This window comes from Tachysurus vachellii, chromosome 7 (assembly GCF_030014155.1).
Source record: "Tachysurus vachellii isolate PV-2020 chromosome 7, HZAU_Pvac_v1, whole genome shotgun sequence".
Lineage (NCBI taxonomy): Eukaryota > Metazoa > Chordata > Actinopteri > Siluriformes > Bagridae > Tachysurus > Tachysurus vachellii.
The window spans coordinates 22,569,228-22,591,381 of NC_083466.1; the positions used below are offsets into that span (position 1 = coordinate 22,569,228).

At 40.6% G+C, this 22,154-nt stretch overlaps 2 protein-coding genes across 4 annotated transcripts in view; one reads left to right on the forward strand and one right to left on the reverse strand.

Annotated features, from left to right (window-relative positions):
- Positions 1-3,859: 3,859 nt before the first annotated feature.
- Positions 3,860-22,154, reverse strand: part of sf3b2 (splicing factor 3b, subunit 2) — a 59,915-nt gene continuing 41,620 nt past the window's right edge. Inside the window, exons 1-22 of one of the 3 annotated variants that reach the window (XM_060875033.1) lie at positions 14,206-14,377; positions 13,611-13,657; positions 13,136-13,195; positions 12,795-12,974; positions 12,352-12,414; positions 12,097-12,226; positions 11,088-11,188; positions 10,793-10,901; positions 10,616-10,704; positions 9,751-9,942; positions 9,517-9,636; positions 9,344-9,424; positions 9,023-9,250; positions 8,250-8,399; positions 8,013-8,102; positions 7,421-7,528; positions 6,929-7,036; positions 6,352-6,494; positions 6,113-6,214; positions 5,615-5,714; positions 4,832-5,035; positions 3,860-4,368 (exon numbers count right to left, since the gene is read on the reverse strand). In XM_060875033.1, coding sequence (XP_060731016.1) covers positions 4,297-4,368; positions 4,832-5,035; positions 5,615-5,714; positions 6,113-6,214; positions 6,352-6,494; positions 6,929-7,036; positions 7,421-7,528; positions 8,013-8,102; positions 8,250-8,399; positions 9,023-9,250; positions 9,344-9,424; positions 9,517-9,636; positions 9,751-9,942; positions 10,616-10,704; positions 10,793-10,901; positions 11,088-11,188; positions 12,097-12,226; positions 12,352-12,414; positions 12,795-12,974; positions 13,136-13,195; positions 13,611-13,657; positions 14,206-14,311 — 2,583 coding nt within the window. In that variant the 5' untranslated portion in view covers positions 14,312-14,377 and the 3' untranslated portion in view covers positions 3,860-4,296. Of the gene's footprint in view, positions 4,369-4,831; positions 5,036-5,614; positions 5,715-6,112; positions 6,215-6,351; positions 6,495-6,928; positions 7,037-7,420; positions 7,529-8,012; positions 8,103-8,249; positions 8,400-9,022; positions 9,251-9,343; positions 9,425-9,516; positions 9,637-9,750; positions 9,943-10,615; positions 10,705-10,792; positions 10,902-11,087; positions 11,192-12,096; positions 12,227-12,351; positions 12,415-12,794; positions 12,975-13,135; positions 13,196-13,610; positions 13,658-14,205; positions 14,378-22,154 lie in introns of those variants that run through there. The other 2 variants (XM_060875032.1, XM_060875034.1) reach the window with 2 other exon arrangements.
- The window catches only part of si:cabz01036022.1 (Fc receptor-like protein 5), a 91,543-nt gene continuing 87,824 nt past the window's right edge, over positions 18,436-22,154 (forward strand). Inside the window, exons 1-4 of the mRNA XM_060875021.1 lie at positions 18,436-18,494; positions 19,429-19,464; positions 19,897-20,178; positions 21,080-21,352. Of these exons, the coding sequence (XP_060731004.1) occupies positions 18,464-18,494; positions 19,429-19,464; positions 19,897-20,178; positions 21,080-21,352 (622 nt within the window). The 5' untranslated portion in view covers positions 18,436-18,463. The remainder of the gene's footprint in view (positions 18,495-19,428; positions 19,465-19,896; positions 20,179-21,079; positions 21,353-22,154) is intronic.

The following is a 22,154-nucleotide window of genomic DNA, read 5'->3' on the forward strand; positions in this document are numbered from 1 at the left end:
GAAGTTATACAAATTATATACAGGTTTTACGGTAACCAGGATAGGTTCTGGCTATTAGACTTTACAATCGAAGCTGCTCCCAGTGAACCAGTCACCATAATTACACACTGGATTACTGTTTAATTGCAATAATAACAATAACAAAGCATTTGTTATAAACAACACGTGCAATAACAGTAATTATTGTGTGCAATGTCTGTTAGCATAACTACTTACTTGTGATCTCTTTTTTCTTCTTTGTATTTATACATCGTGTTTTGTATTATACTGTATATTATATTGTCTTTTATTTTTTTAATATATATTTGCATTTCTTTCTCTTTGCTGCTGTAACAGAGAAATTTCCCCATTGTGGGACGAATAAAGGTATATCTTATCTTATCTTATCTTTGGTTAGTTAAGAATAACAGGAAGAAATAAACTTTTTTACTTTCCTGAACGTAGATTTCTAACTATCAGAGTTTAATATCTGCCCATGGACCAAAGTTAAAGGTGCGTTTTGAGAAAGCATCTTTTTGTAACACAGGCAAATGCTAAATGTCTTCTCTTGTATTCAAACACGTTGAACGTGTTGTAAAAACGATGTGAAAAACACTGCGTTTTCTTCTACGCTGAGGTGATTTTGACCCTACCTAAAAACTTCCAATGGTTCCGTCTACATTTTGAATCTGCTCAGCTACTTCTGAGGCGTTTGCTGTTCATCTCCTGCTGACCTCAACAAATGGACGCTCTGGAGATTCGAATGAATCGTCAACATCGATTTCCCTTAAACTTTAAAATCTCATGACTTCTAATGAGCTACACTACGGCCATCGGTGCACATTCTGCTATCTCAGATTCTCTGTCCGAGATAATCAGTAAGATGGAGGATTATTGGATTTTAATGTCAGTCCAAGTGCCCTTGATGATGTTGGCAGACCAGACTTTAAACAAAGCGCTGATAGCAGTCATCAGGATCAGAGACCCGTGCTGGCTTTGTTCATCAAGACATGAGGGCGAGTCATAAAGTCAAATGAAAATGAAACTTGAGTTTTAGATTGTTGTTCAGTCATCCAGCTCGTTTTGGGTTTGTCTCAGTCCACTGCTCCTGACAGATCATCAGATTAGAATTAAATTAAGATCAGAAAATTACACAGGCTCAGTTTGGTATGATGAATTTACTCCAATTCTCTCTCTCTGCTCACACACACACACACACACACACACACACACACACACACACACACACACACTGGATTAGGACGTTTAATTCGCAAAGTCACACATCATCATGAAGTTGTTAACAATCACAGCAACTTCATGGACTGTTCAATTTCGACAAAGAGAAAACAAACATAAAGTGGTTCATTTACAATGTGCAAATTTGTCTTGTGGTCAGACATCTGAAGCTGAATCTGGCGTCTCAGATCCTGAACCTGATCCTTATCATGTAAGTCAGTGAAATTAGGGTAAGCTAACCATTGGCCCATAAACTGAAGGTCATGAGTGAAATAAGGGAAAGCTCACACTTGGCCTGTAATGTCTGAAGTGTACTTTCGGTTGAAAGGTTCATGTAGTTGTTTTTTTTAAAAAAAAAAAAAAAAAAAAAAGATTTATAGACTGAAAAGTAATTCATTTGAAAATGAATTTTGGTTTTGAAAATAAACATAAGGTTAAATTTTTGCTTTAGTGTTCTTTGTTAGTTTGTTTTAAGATTTTCTTTTCTTTTCTTTTAAATATTTCATTTCTCGTCCGTATTTTTTATTCAATTTATTCAATTCATTTTCCATTGTTTTTCATTTTTTAGGCACATGAACCCTTTTAAGAGGATCATGAAGTCTATCCCTGGGGACACAATGGCAGGGCATTAAGGCATTCACACAATACAGACAAGTTACTGTAAAGATGCCACTCAAACTACAGCGAATGCCTTTGGACTGACAGTGGACACCAGAGCCCCAAGAAAAAAAAAACAATAAAGCACAAGGAGAACTCCACATACACGGGGCAAAAGAATACACCCTGGAATACACAGGATTCGAACCTTGAACCCGGGTGGTGCGAATATTCCCTCCTGAACATGTAGTATTTTAAGCAAGCCTGGTTAACAATTTTGTAGGATATTTTGCTAAACAATGTTCATTTCCACTATATAGGGAGACTTATAGGGAAACTCATTGTACAACAATAATTTATTTAAAAAAAACTATTACAAATTAATTTACTTTCTATTTAATTTTTTTCTCTCTACCATTTCTTGGGAAATTGTTAGAATTTGTGGTATTTTGTTTCATTTTCTGTGGAGCAGTTTGTCACGTTGCTGCCTCACAGCTCCGGGGCTTGTGGTTCGATCCTGACCTTGGGTTACTGTCTGTGTGGAGTTTCTGTGCATCTCATGTTTCATCCACCTCCACAAAACATATGCCACTATGTTGTCTAGCTAAGATAAACTGCCTCATGTGTATGATTTTATCCTGATTAACTATCCTCACATACAGAGCGTATTCCCGGATCCTCCATGACTCTGATCGGGTTAAAGCGGTTACTGAAAAGTGAGTGAGTGGTTTGTGCAGTAACTCTAAGACACCCTGTAATTGGATTAAGCATTAGAGTAGGGCAACAAGGACTACTGTAGCATGATATAATCTGAAGCTGGTGTTTGAGCATGATGCTGTAATGAAGGGACGGTCCACATGAGTACGGAATTCTTTATAGAAAAACGTATCCTCTGGCATCTGGGTAGAGTCCCGTCTAAGCACTTGAGACCTCATCCAACAGACAGCTATTTTTCCATGCCTGGTGTTCATCAGAAAAGAGTGAAAGCGTGTGGAGTGTTTGCTCTGGTAGTCATCACGCCGCAGAGTTTACACAAGGAACGAGGTGTTTATTCAGTCAATCCGACTCACACACACAAAACTTATAACAGCAATAAAGGTAAAAGCAGCACGCTCCATAGAGGTGTGAGATGTAATCGAAAAAGAAAGGCTTGGGTTCTTCCTCAAGAACAACGCACATTCATGAGCGCATTTACTACATTTGATCTTCTCTTTATATGACACAGAGGATTAATTCCTGTTTTATGAACCTGAATGGCTGCCAGGAGGCACTCTGCACGCTGCACAGAGCAAATAAAAAGAGAAGAGAAAGTGTACTGACAGCTGGGCCGAAAAAATGGCTGCAGCCACTTAACTCGATCAAAGATGAACAAACTGGAGCTGAAGTCCTGCACTGCTACACAAAGCTGCATTATGGATCCTGTCCAGTGCAGAGCCAGGGGACTTACTGATGTAAGTGTGTGTATGTACATAGCCAGAGGTTAAGTGCGTGTGTGTACGTGCATGCAAGTGAATGTGTACTTAAGTCAGGCAGTGTGTGTTTGTATGTGTGTGAGACACCAAGTCAGTTAAGTAGGTCAAGCTGAACCCCAGGCGTCAGGTGACTCGAGCACCAATTACAGCAATTTGTTGCTCCCCCTGCTGGCAAAATCGCGTTACTGCAGCAGGCAGCACAGCGCTTACACTACATTAATTTGTACGTTTGTGGAATTCATTTAGAGCGATTTCCAGAATGTTTCTGTTAAAGCATCTAGGACTAACAACAAAAGCAGAGACACATTCTATCTCTCTCTTTAATAAATTACAAACTTAGCAATTTGCACTGATTCCCCAGACCGATCTTATGATGCATGTGGTCTGAGGTTTCTTTAGTTCCTAATCTCCCAGGGAAAACGGCTTACTATCATGGTTTCACGGCCGGTCTGTAAATGACAGTACAAAGAAAACCAAGTTTGGAGGAACGTTGCAGAGATTTTTGGCACATAACCAACAAAGCTGATATAAAGCCAGACACACAATAAGCAAATCAAACAAACACTCAGCTGTTCAGGTGTTATTTCACGTTTAAATATTATTTGTGTTTAAATTGTTGGCTTTTCTCAACTGCTAACATTTTTAATCCGAATAGAATAAAGAAAAATAAATAACGCTGGACATTTTACGCCCTCAAACGACAAGTGACTTCCTTTATCCTGCATGTAGATTTTAATCTCTGACCCTAATGGCAATCCACCACAGTACACGTTTTCCTCTAAAGTGAAACTGATAAAAACAACCATTTGTGAAATCTTTAAATTGTCTGCTGAAGCTGAAACATCAGTCCAAAAATAAACAAAATGACAGATTTATATTTTATTTACAAAAGACGGTGAACATAAACTGCTTGATCAGCTCACAGATAGATGCCTTTATTTCTACAGAGCTGACTAAAAAAAAAAAAAAGACGGTTTTGTTTATTCGTGGTCTCACGCTCGTCTCCTCTTTAAAACTTGAACTCTTTGTATTTCTTGGCTCCAGCACGAGTGTCCTGTGGTTGGCCTTTTCTCTTCTTTTGCTGCCGGACAAACACAAACAGAGCAGTGAATATAAAGAAGGAAGAAGTGAGTGATGTATTATAGCACATGCAGAGCTTCATGTCTTATTCTGTCAGTAACTATCTGTATGAGCTTAAACCCGGTCACTTTGCTGCATTTGTTTTGACTATTTCAGGTTAATATTTGGAACAGCCCTAAAATAAGTGTGATTTAAAATGCTTACCCACTTGGTGATTGTTTAGGTAGTCATGGTAACAGAACCTGCACGCTAAACTAGCCAGAGAGCTAATGACATTTATTTTGGTTGAATTTTGATTACGAGGCAAACAGGTTTTGAAGCCGCATGCTCTGCCTCATTCGTTTAGTCTTAGATTATTTTATTTTAAATGCATCTGATGCAAATCTGCATTTTACTGCACACATTTCTCTGTAAATACTGAGGGGTGTGTCGACGTGGACGAGAAAGTGAAGCTGTAGTGGTACCTTCTGTTTGGCGGCGTGCTCGGCCACCATGTCGCTGAAGTCCTCCTTCTCCACCTGAGCCTGCTGCTCGCGCACATGCTCCTCGTACTTCTGCGTCATGGCCATCGGGTCGAGCTCCAGCTCCTCTGGGGCCAGAGCCACCTCCACACCCTGGGAGTCTCCGCCCAAGCCGGTCACCGCGGCCACCTTCCGTGCTGCTCCCGCCTGAAGGAAGAGAGAAAAAAACGAGTGAGAGATGGCAAGAGTGTTAGATGCTGAGCAGATGTGGGTGGAAAGTGTTTAAAAATAGGTTTATTAGTATGCACACTGACACATTGCTGCACTCATTAATCGCCCCAGTCATTTACAGTGTAAACAAGGCCCGAGCTGAAAAGCTGGAGTCTGATTTCTATTTAATAGAGTTCGGGGCTCACAGATGAGCAGGAGGCGAGATTACAGCATGGCATAACTGAGAATTAACGATCCCTTCTGAGGACTAAAGCCTGGATTCAGCAAAGCCTGCACAATTCACAGTTGACGCAAACAATTTGACTGAGTAAAGCGATGTTCCTTGCTTCCTCTCAAACACATACTTTTATACAGTCACAGCCTGCAATGTTAGGGTTTAAAGAGGCAGCTAATGATGTGTTAATAGGAACAACTAATGTTCTCTGTTAATGGGGCATGAGAACCAGCTGCCTTAGCCTTACTAGGTCACATATTCCAGACATCACATCGTAAGTGTAATGAACTTTGTGCTCGTCTTTTAGTTTTACGTATACTTGTGTGTGTGGACACACTCACCGCAGACATTTCGTAGATGTGTGTGGACGCCATCATGGCTGATCCCACAGGGCCTGTTCGCCTCTCTGGCAGCACTGTGAACAACTGTGGAGTTTCGTTTCTGCTCACACACACACACACACACACACACACACACACACAGAGTTACTACACTGTGCACATTAAAATGTTTCGTCATTAAAGCTTGTATTTGGAGAATGTAAGTCAACAGCTGAATTTAATGTACGGATCGTTCTAGAAGCAGTATGGCTGTATGGGCGGAGCCACATATTCTAATGAGCAGTCTTGGGACACTTTCACACAAAACACTTCTATTATTACAGTTAAACTGATCTTTTTTGCTTGATTGCCATTTGGTTTAGTTTACTGAACAATACTGAAATATTAATTCAAGCGTTGAGAGTCTGGCTTTAACAAACCGGACATACTGACTTACAATCACCGTACAAAATGACCTAAAGCCGTCACAGACAGAGACAGACACACAGAGACACGTACCCGTCCATCGCCTCTTCGATCTTCTTCTTCCTGAGCTCAATCAGTTCTGGAGTCTCCATGCCAGCAGGAACCGAGGAGAAGCCACCAGGGGTGATTAAGCCGCTGAGACACAGACAGAGAGACAGAGAGAGAGATCAGTTTAGTCTTCACATCTCATGTGCTTAAACATCTTTATTACATCATGCAGCAGAATCAAAAACGGCTAAAAAAAAAATCTCCCTGGTGTAAAGCAGCGTTACCTGTCGGCAGGTGTGAAGAAACCCGACTCGTCTGGTTTGTCCTCGTCGCTCTCCTCCTCTTCCTCTTCTTCTGAAGACTCTTCGTCTGATGGTTCGAGTTCACCCCACGGGGTTCGGTCCACTTCCTCCTCCTCGGCTTTGGCCTGATGAGAAATGTTAAACACACATTACAAAATACCCTTGAATTGCGTCGTGTAAAATTTATTACACTTTACTTTCAGATATTCGTTTTATTTAAATAAATAAAAAATAAAAATGGAGAGAGAACAAATAACTGGTTTAGTGACTTATTGTCAAATAGCATGGAATTTAATCTAAAAACTAGCTGGAACAAACTGTTACCATGAAAACAAAACAAATCAACTATTAAAAAAAATACACACAAATAACACATTATTCTGTCTGCAAATGAATGTGTTATCAGTGGCTTATACAATAACATGACACAGACATGCAGAATTAATGCTCCTGCTGCTAATAGAAGTAATTAGAAGCTAATTAATATTTCAATGCACTCAAACACGTCATCGCTTCCATTCTAACAGCTTAAAGCACTTGTGTGTGTGTGGATTCTCACCTGGAAGTCTACGGCGTTGGTTCCGAACACGTCTCCGTAAAGAGGTTTTCCGGTCTCGTCTACAGGAGGTTTCCCCCATCCTCCGGCGTGATACCCAAACGAGCAGTTCTGTGTTAGAAAGATTTGAACACGTTACTTGACATTTCTCTAAATTCTGAAGCATGTCCTTACTCAACAGAATACTGACATTTATGTCTCTAAATTCTCACAAGCACTAGACTCAATTATTTACTCATACATTCCTAAAAAGAAATAAACAAACAAATCCCAGCATGGTCGACAGGTTTCTGTGGCCTGTTGTACCCCGTATCCTGCATATCTGAGTGTTTTTCCACATCACACCCACATCAACTCAAGATCAAATTTAAGTTAAGGAGGTGTTTCAGCTGTCGGACTTGGAATTTGTGGTTCATTGAAACCATGACTGCGGAGAAAAAACGAAAAAAAAGAAAGAAAAAAAAACTCTTCTGGATGCAGTTGCCCCACACTCACCTCAGGAATGGGGGCGTTGAGGCCAGGGATCTTCAGATTGGGGTAGGAGGGAGGAGGACCGTATCTCTGCATGGCAATAAGCCACGGAGGAGGAACCTTATGGGAATTCTACAGAGGAAGAAAGAGGAACATTTTGTTACTTCACAACATTGCCGTGCCAGAAACGTACTTCAAAAGTATGACAAGAGTCAGTTAACACTGACATGCACGTAGACACTACTGGGGGGTTTAATACAGCAGAACAATCAGTACTCCACACTTGCAGCACCCTCTGCTGGACAAAACGCACTACAGAATTCGGATGAGCAGGAAGGATGAAGGAGATAAAAGATGTTATCCGTTTTCCCCCCTTCTCCTAAGCACATATTGGCACCAAACTCAATCTCAGTGTTTATTCACTGGTTAACTGGAACATCTCTACATAACTGCACCTGATCCTTCCTTTATCTCTTATTCAAATATGAGCAGTTCTGCTGCTGTATGAGCACCTCACTCGTGCTCATACATGTATTTGTTCCTTAAAGATTTCCTTAACAAGTGTAAGAGGGATGTAAACACTGTGTGAACTAGATAAAGATAAAGATGAACTCACAGGGCCAGTGGGCATGCCCAGAGCGATCCTCAGCTCATCTGACAGATCTCCAGGCTTCTTCTCTTTCAGACGCGTCTCAAACTCCTTACCCTGTAAAATGCAGAACCAGGAGTCATGCAAAGGCATAAAGAAGTAAAAGGAGAGAGAGAGAGAGAGAGAGAGAGAGAAATACACCATATACACTTCCTCTGGTTAGTGATGCACAAACATTAAAACATTAAGACAAACGATTATTACCTCGTAGTACAGATCTCCATGGATGGTGAGCTTGGGCTTGATCTGCCACTTGAAGAAGGCGTCGTGGAGCTTCTGGTAGTCGATGTCAATCTTGCCCATCTTTGGGCGAACTTTCTCGCGCATTTTCGTCTTCATGGTTTTAGCGTCCTCCTGTTGAAAGGAGAGAAACATTAAGCTTCTACTGCATGTAGACGTCTTTTACAAGAACGCTGAACATAAACTTTCCTTTCTTTCCCCTGCAGATTCTCTTCAAATGCACAGTGAAGGATTTTACACCGGATTGGGTCCAGAATTTAACTCCAACTAACAGCGATATAAACAGGTAGCACAGCACCGTGTGACGCTGCAGAAACAAACTAACATCGTTTCTCAAATCGCACACTCAAATCATGTCCACACTAAATAAACAAGTAAAACCTACCAGCACATAATCATCATCCACAACGATGCCTTTTACCTGGTGTAGAATTTGACTTGATGGATAAAACTGTCCTGAAAGCGTGGAGTACAACACCACCTACATGTGATGGTGGAACTGTTCGATTCTCTAACTGATGGAAATGTGTGGGCTGCTTAAATAATACAGAACATAAGAGAGACGTAGATGTTTTATCAACACCCTACAATCCAGGAACAATGAATAAAATCTGTCTTACACCTGAAGACTGTTTAACCTTTTATCCCCTCACAGCTACATTGTAATGTTATTAAATACAGAAGGATTATGAGGATGACTTTCATTTTAGACTTTATAATGTGCACGAGTTGTTCACCTTCTCCTGCAGGGCTTCTCTCATCTCCTGGATGCCGGTGCGTTTGATGAACTCGGGCAGCTCGAAGGGTGGCTTCTCGATACCCCTCTTCCCCTGCAGGTACTTCCTCTTGAAGCACCAGTGGCGTGGCACAGGGACGGTGTTCCTCGTGGCCTTCAGGTGCACCAGCAGCTTGGGCTCCTGCGCCGTCACGTCGTGCATCTCCACCACGTCCGGCCGTGCCACCAACTAGCGAAGGATAGGAAACATCGATCAGAGACGGGAAACGGTGGATATTTCCAATATGTGTGTGTGTGTGTGTGAGCGAGTTGTGTGTGAAACCTGTTTGAGCTCAGCTACAGTCAGCCTGTTCATCCTTCTCAGCTTCTTCTTGGAAAGTTTCGGCACGTCCGGTTTAGCTTCCTGTGGGAACACGAAGAGACGGAGATATTTATATATGAAACGTAGAATATACCGGAATACACTGGAGCGCTCCAGGTACAAAGACACGTCACCTCGTCACTGTCGTCGCTGTCTTTCTTCTCCTCTAAAAATTTCTTCTTATACGAGGTGATTTCCTGCTTCTCCGTCTTCTCCGGCTCCTTCTCCTTTTCTTTCTTCAGCTCATCCGTCAACTGGGGGACGCAGCAGAAATACATTAAAGTAAGGAAAAAAACCTCTCACAAGAACACGTCAGTTATGTGGAGAGTTTCTGTGCTCTTTTCACGTTTGACGATGTAAACACTCACCTTAAACGCTTCAAAGATCCTCTTAAAGAAAATGTAGTTGGGGTCGTAGATCTCCGGCTCCTCCGTGACGTACTCGATCTCCACTTCAGGATCTTTCTCTTTCTCAGCATCGTTCTTATTTGCCTCCACTTGCTCGTTCTTCTCTTGATTCTTCTTCTTCTTCTTCTTCCGGTTCCTGCGCCTGCGACTTTTCTGAAAGTCACATCGATGTTACGCTTCACAATCAGCTTGTGTTCATTTGCTGTTCATGTTTCTAAGCCCCATCCTTATTAGTGACGTTCATAGACACAACGCCAACAGGAGTTGATTCATTTCTCTAACAGCAGCAACATTGTTCTTATAGTAACGCTTGAAACTTGAATAGCTTGAAATACTACAGCGACCCACAAACAGATTTGCAAACAAGTGACTAACTGATGATAAGGTGAAGATTTTTTGGACGTCTCTGATGTCGATGCTTTGTAACGGTCACAAGCTGCAAAAAATGTCTTATTAAATTCAACAGAGGGGTTTTAAGAGAAAGCCTATTTATTTATTTATTCTTTTTCTCTGTTAAATCTTTCTAACATGTCGTGTTTTATTAAGTCCTACTCTAATCGGTTCCTTTTCTTTTACATTCTTCTAATTTAATCAACAAGTTACATTTCAGCAGAATGAATAAGGCTATTAGTTTAATCCCATTTTCCTGTACAAAAGCTTTATTCTCCTGATGCATTTTCAAATAAAGTAACTTAAATCTAGCTTAATTCCGTTAGAAGCCAATTAGCAGTGCAGCGCTGATGAACGCATTTTCTTAACTTAAAAAAATAAATAAGAAACACGCTCACGCATCATATTGAAACAAACCCCGACTGGTTAAACTCACATCTTTTTTAGAGAGGGTGCCTTCTTCTTCATCATCCGAGTATAGACGAGAGCTCATGTCCATGTCGGCTGCATCGTTGTCTTCGTCTTCTAAAAACACAAGTATAAACCCCACAGCATGTTAAACTTTGCTGCAGAAAACAAGCTGATGATGTTGTCAGACTCACTGGGTCCTGACCTGTAGGAGCGATAATGAGCTGCTCCTGTCTGATCTCCTTCAGCTGCAGGATCTTCTCCAGAGCCTGAGGGATTTTCGGCCCGATTCCCATATCGTCGTTCGGCCACGACTGCTCGCACAACACACGCAAGGGATAAAACAGCTTTTACAACGGGGTCATTGCTATTTACTAGGCATTAAAGACCCAGTACACTCATAAAATCCCATAATGCACTGCTCTGGCACCCGGGGCAGATACAGGACACATTGGTGTGGTCACAAAAGCATTTCTGTTTAGTGTGAGAGAAGTTCCTACCTCTCTTAAATCCTCTCCAGGTGGAGGTGGAACTCTCTGTCTCTGACTGTTCTGTGCCACCATAGAAACGCCTGGAGGGGGCGGGCCGCTGGTCGTCAAGGCTACTACAAGAAGAAAGGTTGAGATTCGCAACCACAGAGATAAATAAACGAAGAAGTTTTTAAAAGGAATTCATCGCTCAAACTGAGGAAAAGAAGAAATTTTCACAACAAATGAAGTTCATAGAATCAGCCTGTTCTGAAGCATTCTGCATGACACTCACCATAATTATATTCACTGCTTCATATCTATAAGTACTGCATTATCAGGACTGTCAATCACATCATCTGTATATATTACACACACTACTGCTGCTGTATACTGTACAAAAATCATCATATTGCACAATATTGTTATTTGCACTCCCACACTATGTACATAACTGATCAGTCATATTCTATATTCATATTTAATACTCATTCTGTCTATACTGTATCTCATCGTCTGCATTGTTTTCTTGTATAGTATAGTGTTATTTATGTCTGTACCTTTGAGAGTCACAAACAGCTGGAACCAAATTCCTTGTGTGTGTCAACACACTCGGCCAATAAACCTGATTCTGATTTTTTTTTTGTCCATCTACAAAACTGACAAATTTAGAAAATTGTTATTGAGAAATCTGCAATACAAGTCGCTGCTCTGCTGTTATTAAAGCCGACATTCAACTGAACCGAATCATCGGGTTGGTCTTGAACCTTTTTTATTGTGTTTGTATTGTATTGTTCACTCTGTGTTGAACTTTGTGTCATATCTGATATGGTTCACAGAACATCGTTCGGCTGTTTAGTAGGTTTAAAGGGAAATTGTTTCTTTCAAAATGCAAAACTGTTTAAAATAGTTAGCATAAGAACTGAGACACTGTCTAACTTGCACCCCCATCAATACACACAATTGATGACCTGAACAAACACATGATGTGTCATAAAAGCTACTAGAAATCTGCTAAAATGTGGAGTGGAGGAACAGTTACCTCTCAGCGGAGGAATGGGTGGCAGCAGGTTGGGTGCAGTCCCTGGTTCCGGAGCCCGGGTGCCAGGTGGCCCTGTCTGCTGCAGCTTGACCAGCTCCTGTTGCCTCTCATGCTCCAGCAGCTGTGCAGCCTGGAGGTAAAAAAACAGGGGGAAGCTTAGTTGTGAACTGTCTCAGAGAGCACCAAACTAAAATCTGTGTGTGTAAACAAAGTCATTATAGTGTTCATGCTGTGAATTAGGCTCTGATCTCTTACTCTCTTCTGTTGCTCGAGAAGCTCCTGCTCCTTTAGCTGCTCCTCCATCCCTCTGGAATCTCCCTGAAAACCAACAAACATTAATCCAATTCACCTTCCACCGAATAACATGGGTCAGATTTAGGAAACAATATTGAACAGGCAAAATCATCAATTCAGTGTATATATTTTTAGATTTATGATACATAAATCTAAAAATAGCCTGTGACCAACAAGAAAACAGCATCAGTTTATATGCTGAAAATGATATTTTATTGTTACTTGATTAAAACGAAACACGATATTTTAGACATATTTCCCACCACAAAAGACAAAAGATGTCGTTCTTCATCCCAAGACATAAATATCTCACTGATTGATGACGATCATAGTCCATAGCTGTTATTCCACTTAAAATACTTTAGATCTATTTAAGCACAAGCCTAGCAGTCACAGTCTCCTACCTGACCGGCTCTCTGGGCCATCTTCTGTGGGTCGTCCTGTGACATGCCCGATGAGACCCCAGGCGGCTCCATGCTCATGCGTATGCCAGGTGGAGGACCTCCCATTATGCCCATGGCCTGCAGCATGCCAGGGGGCAGAGGCATGGAAGGCATCGGTGGCATGGGCGGCAGACCTGACATCTAACAGAGGGAGAGAATTTGAATGACACAAATAATACTCCTGCTTGAGCACCATAAACAAAAAAACAAAATCGGCATCTCAAACGATGCACTACACACTACACATTCACAGCCTGTATGTTACCTGCCTTACAACAGCCTGAAACACACGAGAGCCTTACCGTTGTCATGGACTTCTCATCGCCACTTGACAAGCTGGGTTTAGTTATCATCACACCAGTCTAACGGGGAGAAAATAAAATCACAATCTAAAACCTGTTACCGTAAACACACAAGCTCAGACTGTCGCTATTAACAGTAACTCAAGCCTGTGTGTGTGTGTGTGTGTGGTATTAGAATCAGAATCATAAAGGTCTTCATTGCCAGGTATGTTTTCACATACGAGGAATTTGTTCTAGTACAGTGCCTTGAGTCACAATAACACCTCAGATACATTTTACAAGCAACAATGTGATTTTGTACTTATGTATTTACACCTTTATTATTATTTTTCTCATGTTAATTTCCTCCTTTTAGTTTCTCACACACGTACAACTCATATTTAGACATATAGACGCTAAATCCTTTATTATTTGAAGCAAACTTGCAGTGTATCAAATATATTTCTGTATGAAGTAAAGCTTTCTGTAATGTTACCTGCATTATGTAGGATTTCAGTCTGTCTATTAACTCTTCTCTCGGGCCTAGAGAAAGAACAGAACACAGGACATTTTCAGTGTTTATACACGTAAATAAATACACGTATATATTTTTAATAAACCCTCCAGTATAAGCGAACACATCAGACACGAAATTGATTTGAATGTAGGATTAAACACGTTACTGAAAGACTGAGTAAATGATCCTGTAGCTCTGTAGCTCAACATTAGCTTTTACCCCCGTTTGCTATTTACAAATATGGCGGACAGCGTCATTCGTTTACATCAGATTCAGACTTCATTATTAATGAAACAATACTTTACATTTGTGAATGGTGTAAACTGCACATGCAGCCGAAGTATTTTGTGACGAGACGCAATTATTAAGGAACACAAAACTGCAGCTGTTTTTGTTAGTTCAAGCTAATGCTAACGCTAATGCTAACGCTAATGCTAACGCTAATGCTAATGCTAACGCTAATGCTAACGCTAACGCTCCTATATGTGGTGCAGCGCAGCTTGACGTTAGCAACGCTAGCTAACCGCTGTGCTAACGCCTGTGTTGTATTTAGATTAGCACGTTTTTTTCTCACCCATAACCGGCAATCCGATCTCCGCCAGTTTGGCGTGTAACTCGCGGACGCTCCATGAATTGAGGTCCAAGTTAGAGTCTGTTCCCGGAACGCCATCAGCAGCCATCTTTCCTTTCTCTCTCTCTCTCTCTCTCTCTCTCTCTGCCTCACACACAACACACACCGCGCTGCACAAACCTGGCGCAGGGGATTATGGGAACTTCGTCATACGTCCAACTAACGTCACCGACGAGAATAAAAGTCCTCTTCGGAAATGTGAATTTGTTTTGTTGATAGAATTAAAAAAATTCACCTAATGGATGACTGTTGTAAAGATATTTAGTGATACAGCTACTGAAATATCAGAAACAGATTTTTAAAATGACCAATCAACAAATATCTCCTAGGGTTATTAAAATAGATTAATTCTCATATATTGTGCCTTTTTTTAAACCTTTTTTTAAATCCAGTACATTTTCAATTTTCTTAATGAATACAGCTAACTGTTAAAAGTTATTATTGACATAAATTAACATAGCATGAATTCACATGTTTCATACAGGCTAAAAGTTAAGTGTTTTTTGCTGATGATGTGGTATGGTTAAGTGTGTGTGTGTGTGTGTGTGTGTGTGTGTGTGTGTGTGTGTGTGTGTGTGTGTGTGTGTGTTGGGGTGGAGTACATCAGAATCAGAATCAGAAAGCGCTTTATGGCCAGGTATGTTTTCACATGTGAGGAATTTGTTTTAGTGACAGAAGCTCCACAGTGTAAAAGAATGACATATACAATATAGACACATTGTATGTACAAATGTACAAGTGTGAAATTTGCAACTGAAGTATACATAGTATGTGTTTTAAGTAAGCACAGGACACAATCATACACACACATTTCTAGCATTTGGCAGACACCCTTATATCCAAAGCGACTTACATTACCTTTCTTTTATACATCTATGGGTTAAGGGCCTTGCTTAGTGGTCAAACAGTGGTTTGGTGATACTCACTCTCCCTCCTCTGAACATGTCCAAACCATCTTAATCTTGCCTCCCTAACTTTGTCCCCCAAACGTCCAACATGGGCTGTCCCTCTGATGTACTCGTTCCTAATCCTGTCCAATCTTGTCACACCCAAAGAGAACCTCAACATCTTCAGTTCGGCTACCTCAAGCTCTGACTCCTGTCTCTTCTTCAGTGACACTGTCTCTAAACCATACAGCACGGCCGGTCTCACCACTGTCCTGTACACCTTCCCCTTGATTCTTGCTGATATTTTCCTATCACACAGAACTCCTGACACCTTTCTCCACCCACTCCAACCTGCCTGCACTCGCTTCTTTACTTCTTTCCCACTCTCTCCATTACTCTGGACTGTTGAACCCAAGTACTTAAACTCCTGTACCTTCTTCACCTCTTCAACCTGTAACCTTACTGTTCCACTTCCCTCCCTTTCATTCACACACATGTACTCAGTCTTACTACGACTGACTTTCATTCCTCTTCTCTCCAGCGCAAACCTCCACCTCTCCAGGTTTTCCTCCACCTGCTCCCTGCTCTCACTACAGATCACAATGTCATCTGCAAACATCATCGTCCAAGGAGACTCCTGTCTGACCTCCTCTGACAACTGGTCCATCACTATAGCAAACAGGAAGGGGCTCAGAGCCGATCCCTGATGCAGTCCCACCTCCACTGTAAACTCCTCTGTCTGACCTACAGCACACCTCACCACTGTCCTGCTCCTCTCATACATGTCCTGCACCACTCTGACATACTTCTCTGCTACTCCTGACTTCCTCATACAGTACCACAGCTCTTCTCTTGGCACCCTGTCATACGCTTTCTGTAAGTCTACAAACACACAGTGCAACTCCCTCTGACCATCCCTATACTTCTCCATCAGCATTCTCAGAGCAAAAATTGCATCTGTTGTGCTCTTTCTGGTCTTGAAGCCATACTGCTGCTCACAAATTTCCACCACCTTCCTTAACCTAGCTTCCACTACTCTTTCCCACAACTTCATTGTATGGCTCATCAACTTTATCCCCCTATAGTTGCTGCAACTCTGCACGTCACCCTTATTCTTAAAGATCGGCACTAACACACTCCTTCTCCATTCCTCAGGCATCCTCTCACTTTCTAAAACCCTGTTGAACAAACTAGTTAAAAATTCCACTGCTCCCTCTCCTAGACACTTCCAGACCTCTACCGGGATGTCGTCAGGACCAACTGCCTTTCCACTTTTCATCCTCTTCAAAGCCTTCCTGACTTCATCCTTTCTAATCTTATCTACTTCCTGTTCCACAGAGTTCACCCCTTCTACTCTTTTTTCCCTCTGATTTTCCTCATTCATCAGCTCCTCAAAGTATTCCTTCCATCTCCTCTGTACACTCTCCTCACTTGTGAGCACCCTTCCATCTCTATCCTTAATAATTCTAACTTGCTGCACATCCTTCCCATCTCGATCCCTCTGTCTAGCTAACCTGTACAAGTCCTTCTCTCCTTCTCTAGTGTCTAACCTAGTGTACAACTCATCATATGCCTTCTGCTTGGCCTTAGACACCTCCCTCTTCACTCTGCGCTGTAACTCCTTGTATTCCTGTCTATTCTCTTCAGTCCTGTCCATATCCCACTTCTTCTTGGCTAATCTCTTCCTCTGTATACTATCCTGAACTTCCTCATTCCACCACCAAGTCTCCTTATCTTCTTTCCTCCTTCCAGATGACACACCCAGCACCTTTCTCCCTGTCTCCCTGATCACTTCTGCTGTAGTTTCCCAGTCATCCGGCAGCACTACCTGACCACCCAGAGCCTGCCTCAACTTCTGTCTAAATTCCTCACAACATTCCTCCTTTTTCAGCTTCCACCACTTAGTTTTCTTCTCTATCTTTGACCTCTTCCTCTTACAGACCATCAGAGTCATCCTACACACCACCATCCTATGCTGTCTGGCTACACTCTCTCCCACTCCAACTTTAACAAAACCTTTTTAGGCATAATGTCATTAAATATGTCTTTATGCTTGTGTTAAATCCAGGACAATCTAATTAATGTTTGACAGATAAGGGAATCTTACAAAACATACATAAAGTTGGGTCTTCACCTTTAAGCAAAAAAGCATGGGTCAATTTTTAATGTCCTTATTAAGAGCTTCGGAATCTACAAACATTGTCTGTTTTCCTAACTGTCAAAAACTAATGGGTAACTAGCATGGATTAGCTGCGTTCGTTAACCAAGGACTAAAACAAACCAACGAAACAAGAAATATAATTTCCTAACATTCAATATCATAAAACACATTCTCACTTGTGAAATGTAATCCCTTGCTGTCTGGTTTTTAGATTTCTTTTGTTTGAACAACCAAATGCAGCACAGAAGTCACATGGCGGCAGTTTTGACGCATTTTTAGGACCCCAATGCGACATCTAGTGTTATAGATATCTATGGACTAGAATACAGATAATACTGGGTTTTGGATTAGCAGATGACTTGTGCTAAGTTTGGTGGGAAAGTTATTTTCTAGTTTGTACAAGTTTGTAAGATTAATTAAACATGATACACTGCCTACTACTGTCAGTAGCATCATATCTCAATCTGGTCACAAAGATTGATATAAAATGTGTGTGTGCATGTCCTTTTTGTGGTTGTGGTTAGTTTCTGTTGGTCTTTTATAGAAACAAAGAACCTTAAACCACTAGGCGATTTTTGATAACCATGGTCACTGCAGCAAAGAATTTACCTGAATATCAAACACACTGTACATATTGCACTTACACACTGTACAAATCTACACTGTACAAAGGCCAGCATACTAATTAAGCTAATTAACTTAAATATATGTATTTTGTGTGTAGGTTTAGTGTGTTTGTAAGAATGTCCTCCTTCATTAATGAATGAAAATGATTTTTCACTACCCCATTATGTGACTAGCAGAAGCCGTGCCTCAATCTACATTTACATTTACAGCATTTAGCAGACGTTCTTATCCAGAGCAACTTACAATTTATCTCATTTTTATACAACTGAGGGTTAAGGGCATTACTCAGTGGTCCTGCAGTGGCAGCTTGGTGTACGTGGGAGTCTAACTCAAGTATGTTCTGCAAATTGTTGAATTTGTTGCTAGAAGTTTTGGTGGTATAGAGGTGGAGTTCACTTAAAAATATCACACCAACTTGCACCACAACGGAAATCGTTCACTCCTTCTATTTTTGTGTAAGAAGACAGGAAGTGTAGAGGCTTTAATAAAAAACACTGATCATTCAGTCATTTATCAGTCTGACAGAATGGAGCTGTGGACACTCCGTATGATGATCTGTGAGTAAAAATGTGTTCTTTGTGTCTTTATTAGAGTGAGTGGTGGGTTAGAAAATGTTCACATGATGTCTGATGTCCTGTGTACAGAGATTATTAATATAGGATAATAATATAGGATAATAATATAGGATATAAGATAGTCTGAGCATATAGAAGAGAATAATCTGCTGTTTTTGCTAATGTTCTCAGGAAATGTGCTGCTATTTAACTTCTCACAATATATCCCACAATAAAGTGGCTGCTCCACTGCTTTAATCTCTAATCATTAAGAAGAAGTAAGTGACGCAATTCAGCTTCAGATTAGCAGAAGTGGATTTAATTATACAGGAGATAGTAATGAGCTGTGAAGTGAGCTGTATGAAAATAACCTTTCTAAACATTATACATTATTGGGACAGGTAAAACATGTCTAATAGCTGAAGTGAAATTAAAAATAGAGATTTTGTTATTTACAGGACATGACATTGTTCTCATTTGTCTCCTTAAAGAAATGAAAAAGTCAGCATTACATATTCTCTGTTGTGGAAATTAAACTATAATATAATTTGGTGAGAGGTGAAATAATGTGATGAAACAAATCTTGTCTTTGCTTTTATTCAAAGTGAAGATTACAGAGTAATCCATTTCAGGTAAAAGGACAGAGCTCACACACCAAACTCTGACAAAAATAGAAGTTTAGACTCTTGTTTTTATAATAAAGATTTCTGGCTGCTATCATGACGTTTGTCACACCAGAATGAGCTCATGGTTTCTGTTGTGTCTCATGACTGTCATCAGATATAACAGAAAATATCTTGTCAAAGCATGTACATAAGGTTATATTATTTTATTAAAATAAAATCTACAATTAAATAGGAAATTTAATTAAGTGATACATTTTTAAATTAAGTAATACATTTTACACAACATTTCTCTGTTCCTCTTCCTTTTTTAGTGCTTATTTCATTTATCCACGTTGGACAAGCTCAAGGTGATTTCTGTATATTTTTATTGCTTATGTTGTGTACATGATGGATTTGTATTAAAGTGGAGAAGATTGTGTTTGTACATTGTTATACAGAGTTTATGATATTTACATTAACAGTCTGTTTGTGTATTGACTTTTGAATAAACCAGTTCTGACTGTGCAGCCAAACGCACCACAAATATTCAGAGGAGAGAATGTTACACTCTCATGTATAATTTCGGGAGGTAGTGAACAATACATCTGGTACAAAGATGGTGTTCATGTTCACAGCTCTGCTGAAAAGGACTACACTATAAAAGTAGATCAGAGTCACACATACAGTTGTTACGGGTCTAAGAATGGACAGACAACAGCAATGAGTGATGAAGTGACTCTCTCAGTGATAGGTACATGTCTGTGTTTGACTGATTTGATGTATTTTGTGTAACTGTACAGAAAGACCAAAAGCTGTTGTGATCCTGCAGCCTGATGGAGAGATATTCAGTGGACAGTTGGTCACTTTAACATGTGAAATACGAGGACATGCAGACACTGTAGATGTGGAGTGGATATACAACTGGTATAAAGATGGTATCCTACTTTTCGCCCTTGTTGAGCACAAGTATTATTCATTTACTGCTGTAAAGTCTTTCAGTGGTAAATTCTCCTGCAGAGGACAGACAAAAAGTAACTCACAAACTTCAGAGACCAGCCCTGCTGTTACACTCACTGTGTCAGGTGTGTGTGTATTCTTCACACTAGTATATATTAACTAGAGCATCACATCAGTACATAGATTAAGATTACACATTTACTTATACCCATGAAAATGTCTGTGTTCCTCTTGGATAAATTAATGGTTTTCACTTTGCAAATCTCTCAAATGTAATTTTTGTGCAGTCTCTTTCTAAAGGTAGAATAAAGAATGTTGAACTTATTTGAACAGAGTGAGCTCAGAACGCCCTTAGATATTAGTCCTAGATCTTTAGTGACTTTCTGGTCCAGTCATCGATGCACTTTTATAGGAATTACTGCAGCTCCACCTGTCACGTTCTAGTGGGAAGCATCACAATCAGACATACACGTGGGACACTTCACACATTTATTCAAGACGTGAAATAACCTCAAATAACAAAATAATAAATAAACACACACTTTCTCTCTCATCTCTTCCACAGTTCTTCTGATGACACATTGTGCTGCTTGTTAAAAGCTTTTAATCTACAGCACACTGTGGGAAAGATTCTGTTTAAGTGGTGTTTATATACAACATCAAGTTCAATACTAAGGGGGGCATTATAATTTTACACAGACCCAGTTAGTGTTTCATAAAATAATATTTTTTAAAAACTATATTTGTTCAATTTGACTGTTTTTGTTTTTTAAATATTTTTCATAAACAATCTGAATCAATTATGTTTTCTATAAAAATAGATGAAATTATAAAGAGGGTAAATTCCTTTTCACAGCATTTATGACAAAACATTTTGACAGTTTTTAATGGGATATTTAGTCATAGCGAGTGTTTTTACAGTATATTAGAAACAGCATGTCTCTGTCTGTATTAGTGTAGTATTGATTAGTGTGATAAACACTCTGAGAGCAGCACATGAACTGTGTGTTTCACCTCCAACTACAGAAAAACCTAAACCTGAACTCACATCAGACCGTAAAGGAGCTGCACTGACAGGAAACTTAGTGACTCTTTACTGTACACTGACACCACAGTCTGCTGGATGGAAGTTTTACTGGATCAAACCCACACAGAGCTCTGAGACTGAGACTAAAACACACCAGTACATCATCAGTTCAGTTAGAGTCTCTGATGGAGGTCAGTACAGGTGCAGAGCTGGAAGAGGAAACCCAGTCTACTACACAGTCTACAGTGATGAACTCTGGGTAAATGTTATTGGTGAGTAACAAAGATTGCAGTGTTTATAAAATATATACAGACCTGTGCAAATGTCTTAGGCACATTCAAAGATATCATTTAAAAATGCATTGAAAATAACGACAATAAATGTAAAAAAAAAAACAATAACGTTAACAATAATAAAGTCAATATTTGGTGTGAGGACTCTGAAGTTTTATAAGGAAAGTGACTAGTAAATCAAAACCCAGCAACTTAATTATATTTGTCTAAAAAGTGGTTTATTACATGATATTATACTTTTGTCTATATATTTTCCTAATGTTTGGAAATCCCCTCCTCGAACTGCCACCTTATTGTGGTGGAGGAGTTTGCGTGCCTGAATGATCCTAGGAGCTATGTTGTCTGGAGCTTTCTGCCCCTGGTAGGGTCTCCCAAGGCAAACAGGTCCTGGGTGACAGGCCAGACCAAGAGCGGTTCAAATACCCCTTATGAGTAATTTAATAACAAGGTCCGTGACGTTGCCCGGTATGGCGCAACCGGGGCCCCACTCTGGAGCCAGGCCCGGGGTTGGGGCTCGCATGCGAGCGCCTGGTGGCCGGGTCTTACCCCACCCGGCCCGGCCGGGTTCAGCCCGAAGGAGCGACGTGGGGCCGATCTCCTGTGGGCCCACCACATGCAGGAGGGACCATAAGGGGCTGGTGCAATGTGGATTGGGTGGCAGTCGAAGGCGGGGGCCTCGGCGACCCAATCCCTGGACACAGAATCTGGCTCTAGGGACATGGAATGTCACCTCGCTGGGGGAAAAGGAGCCTGAGCTGGTGCGGAAGGTTGAGAGATACCG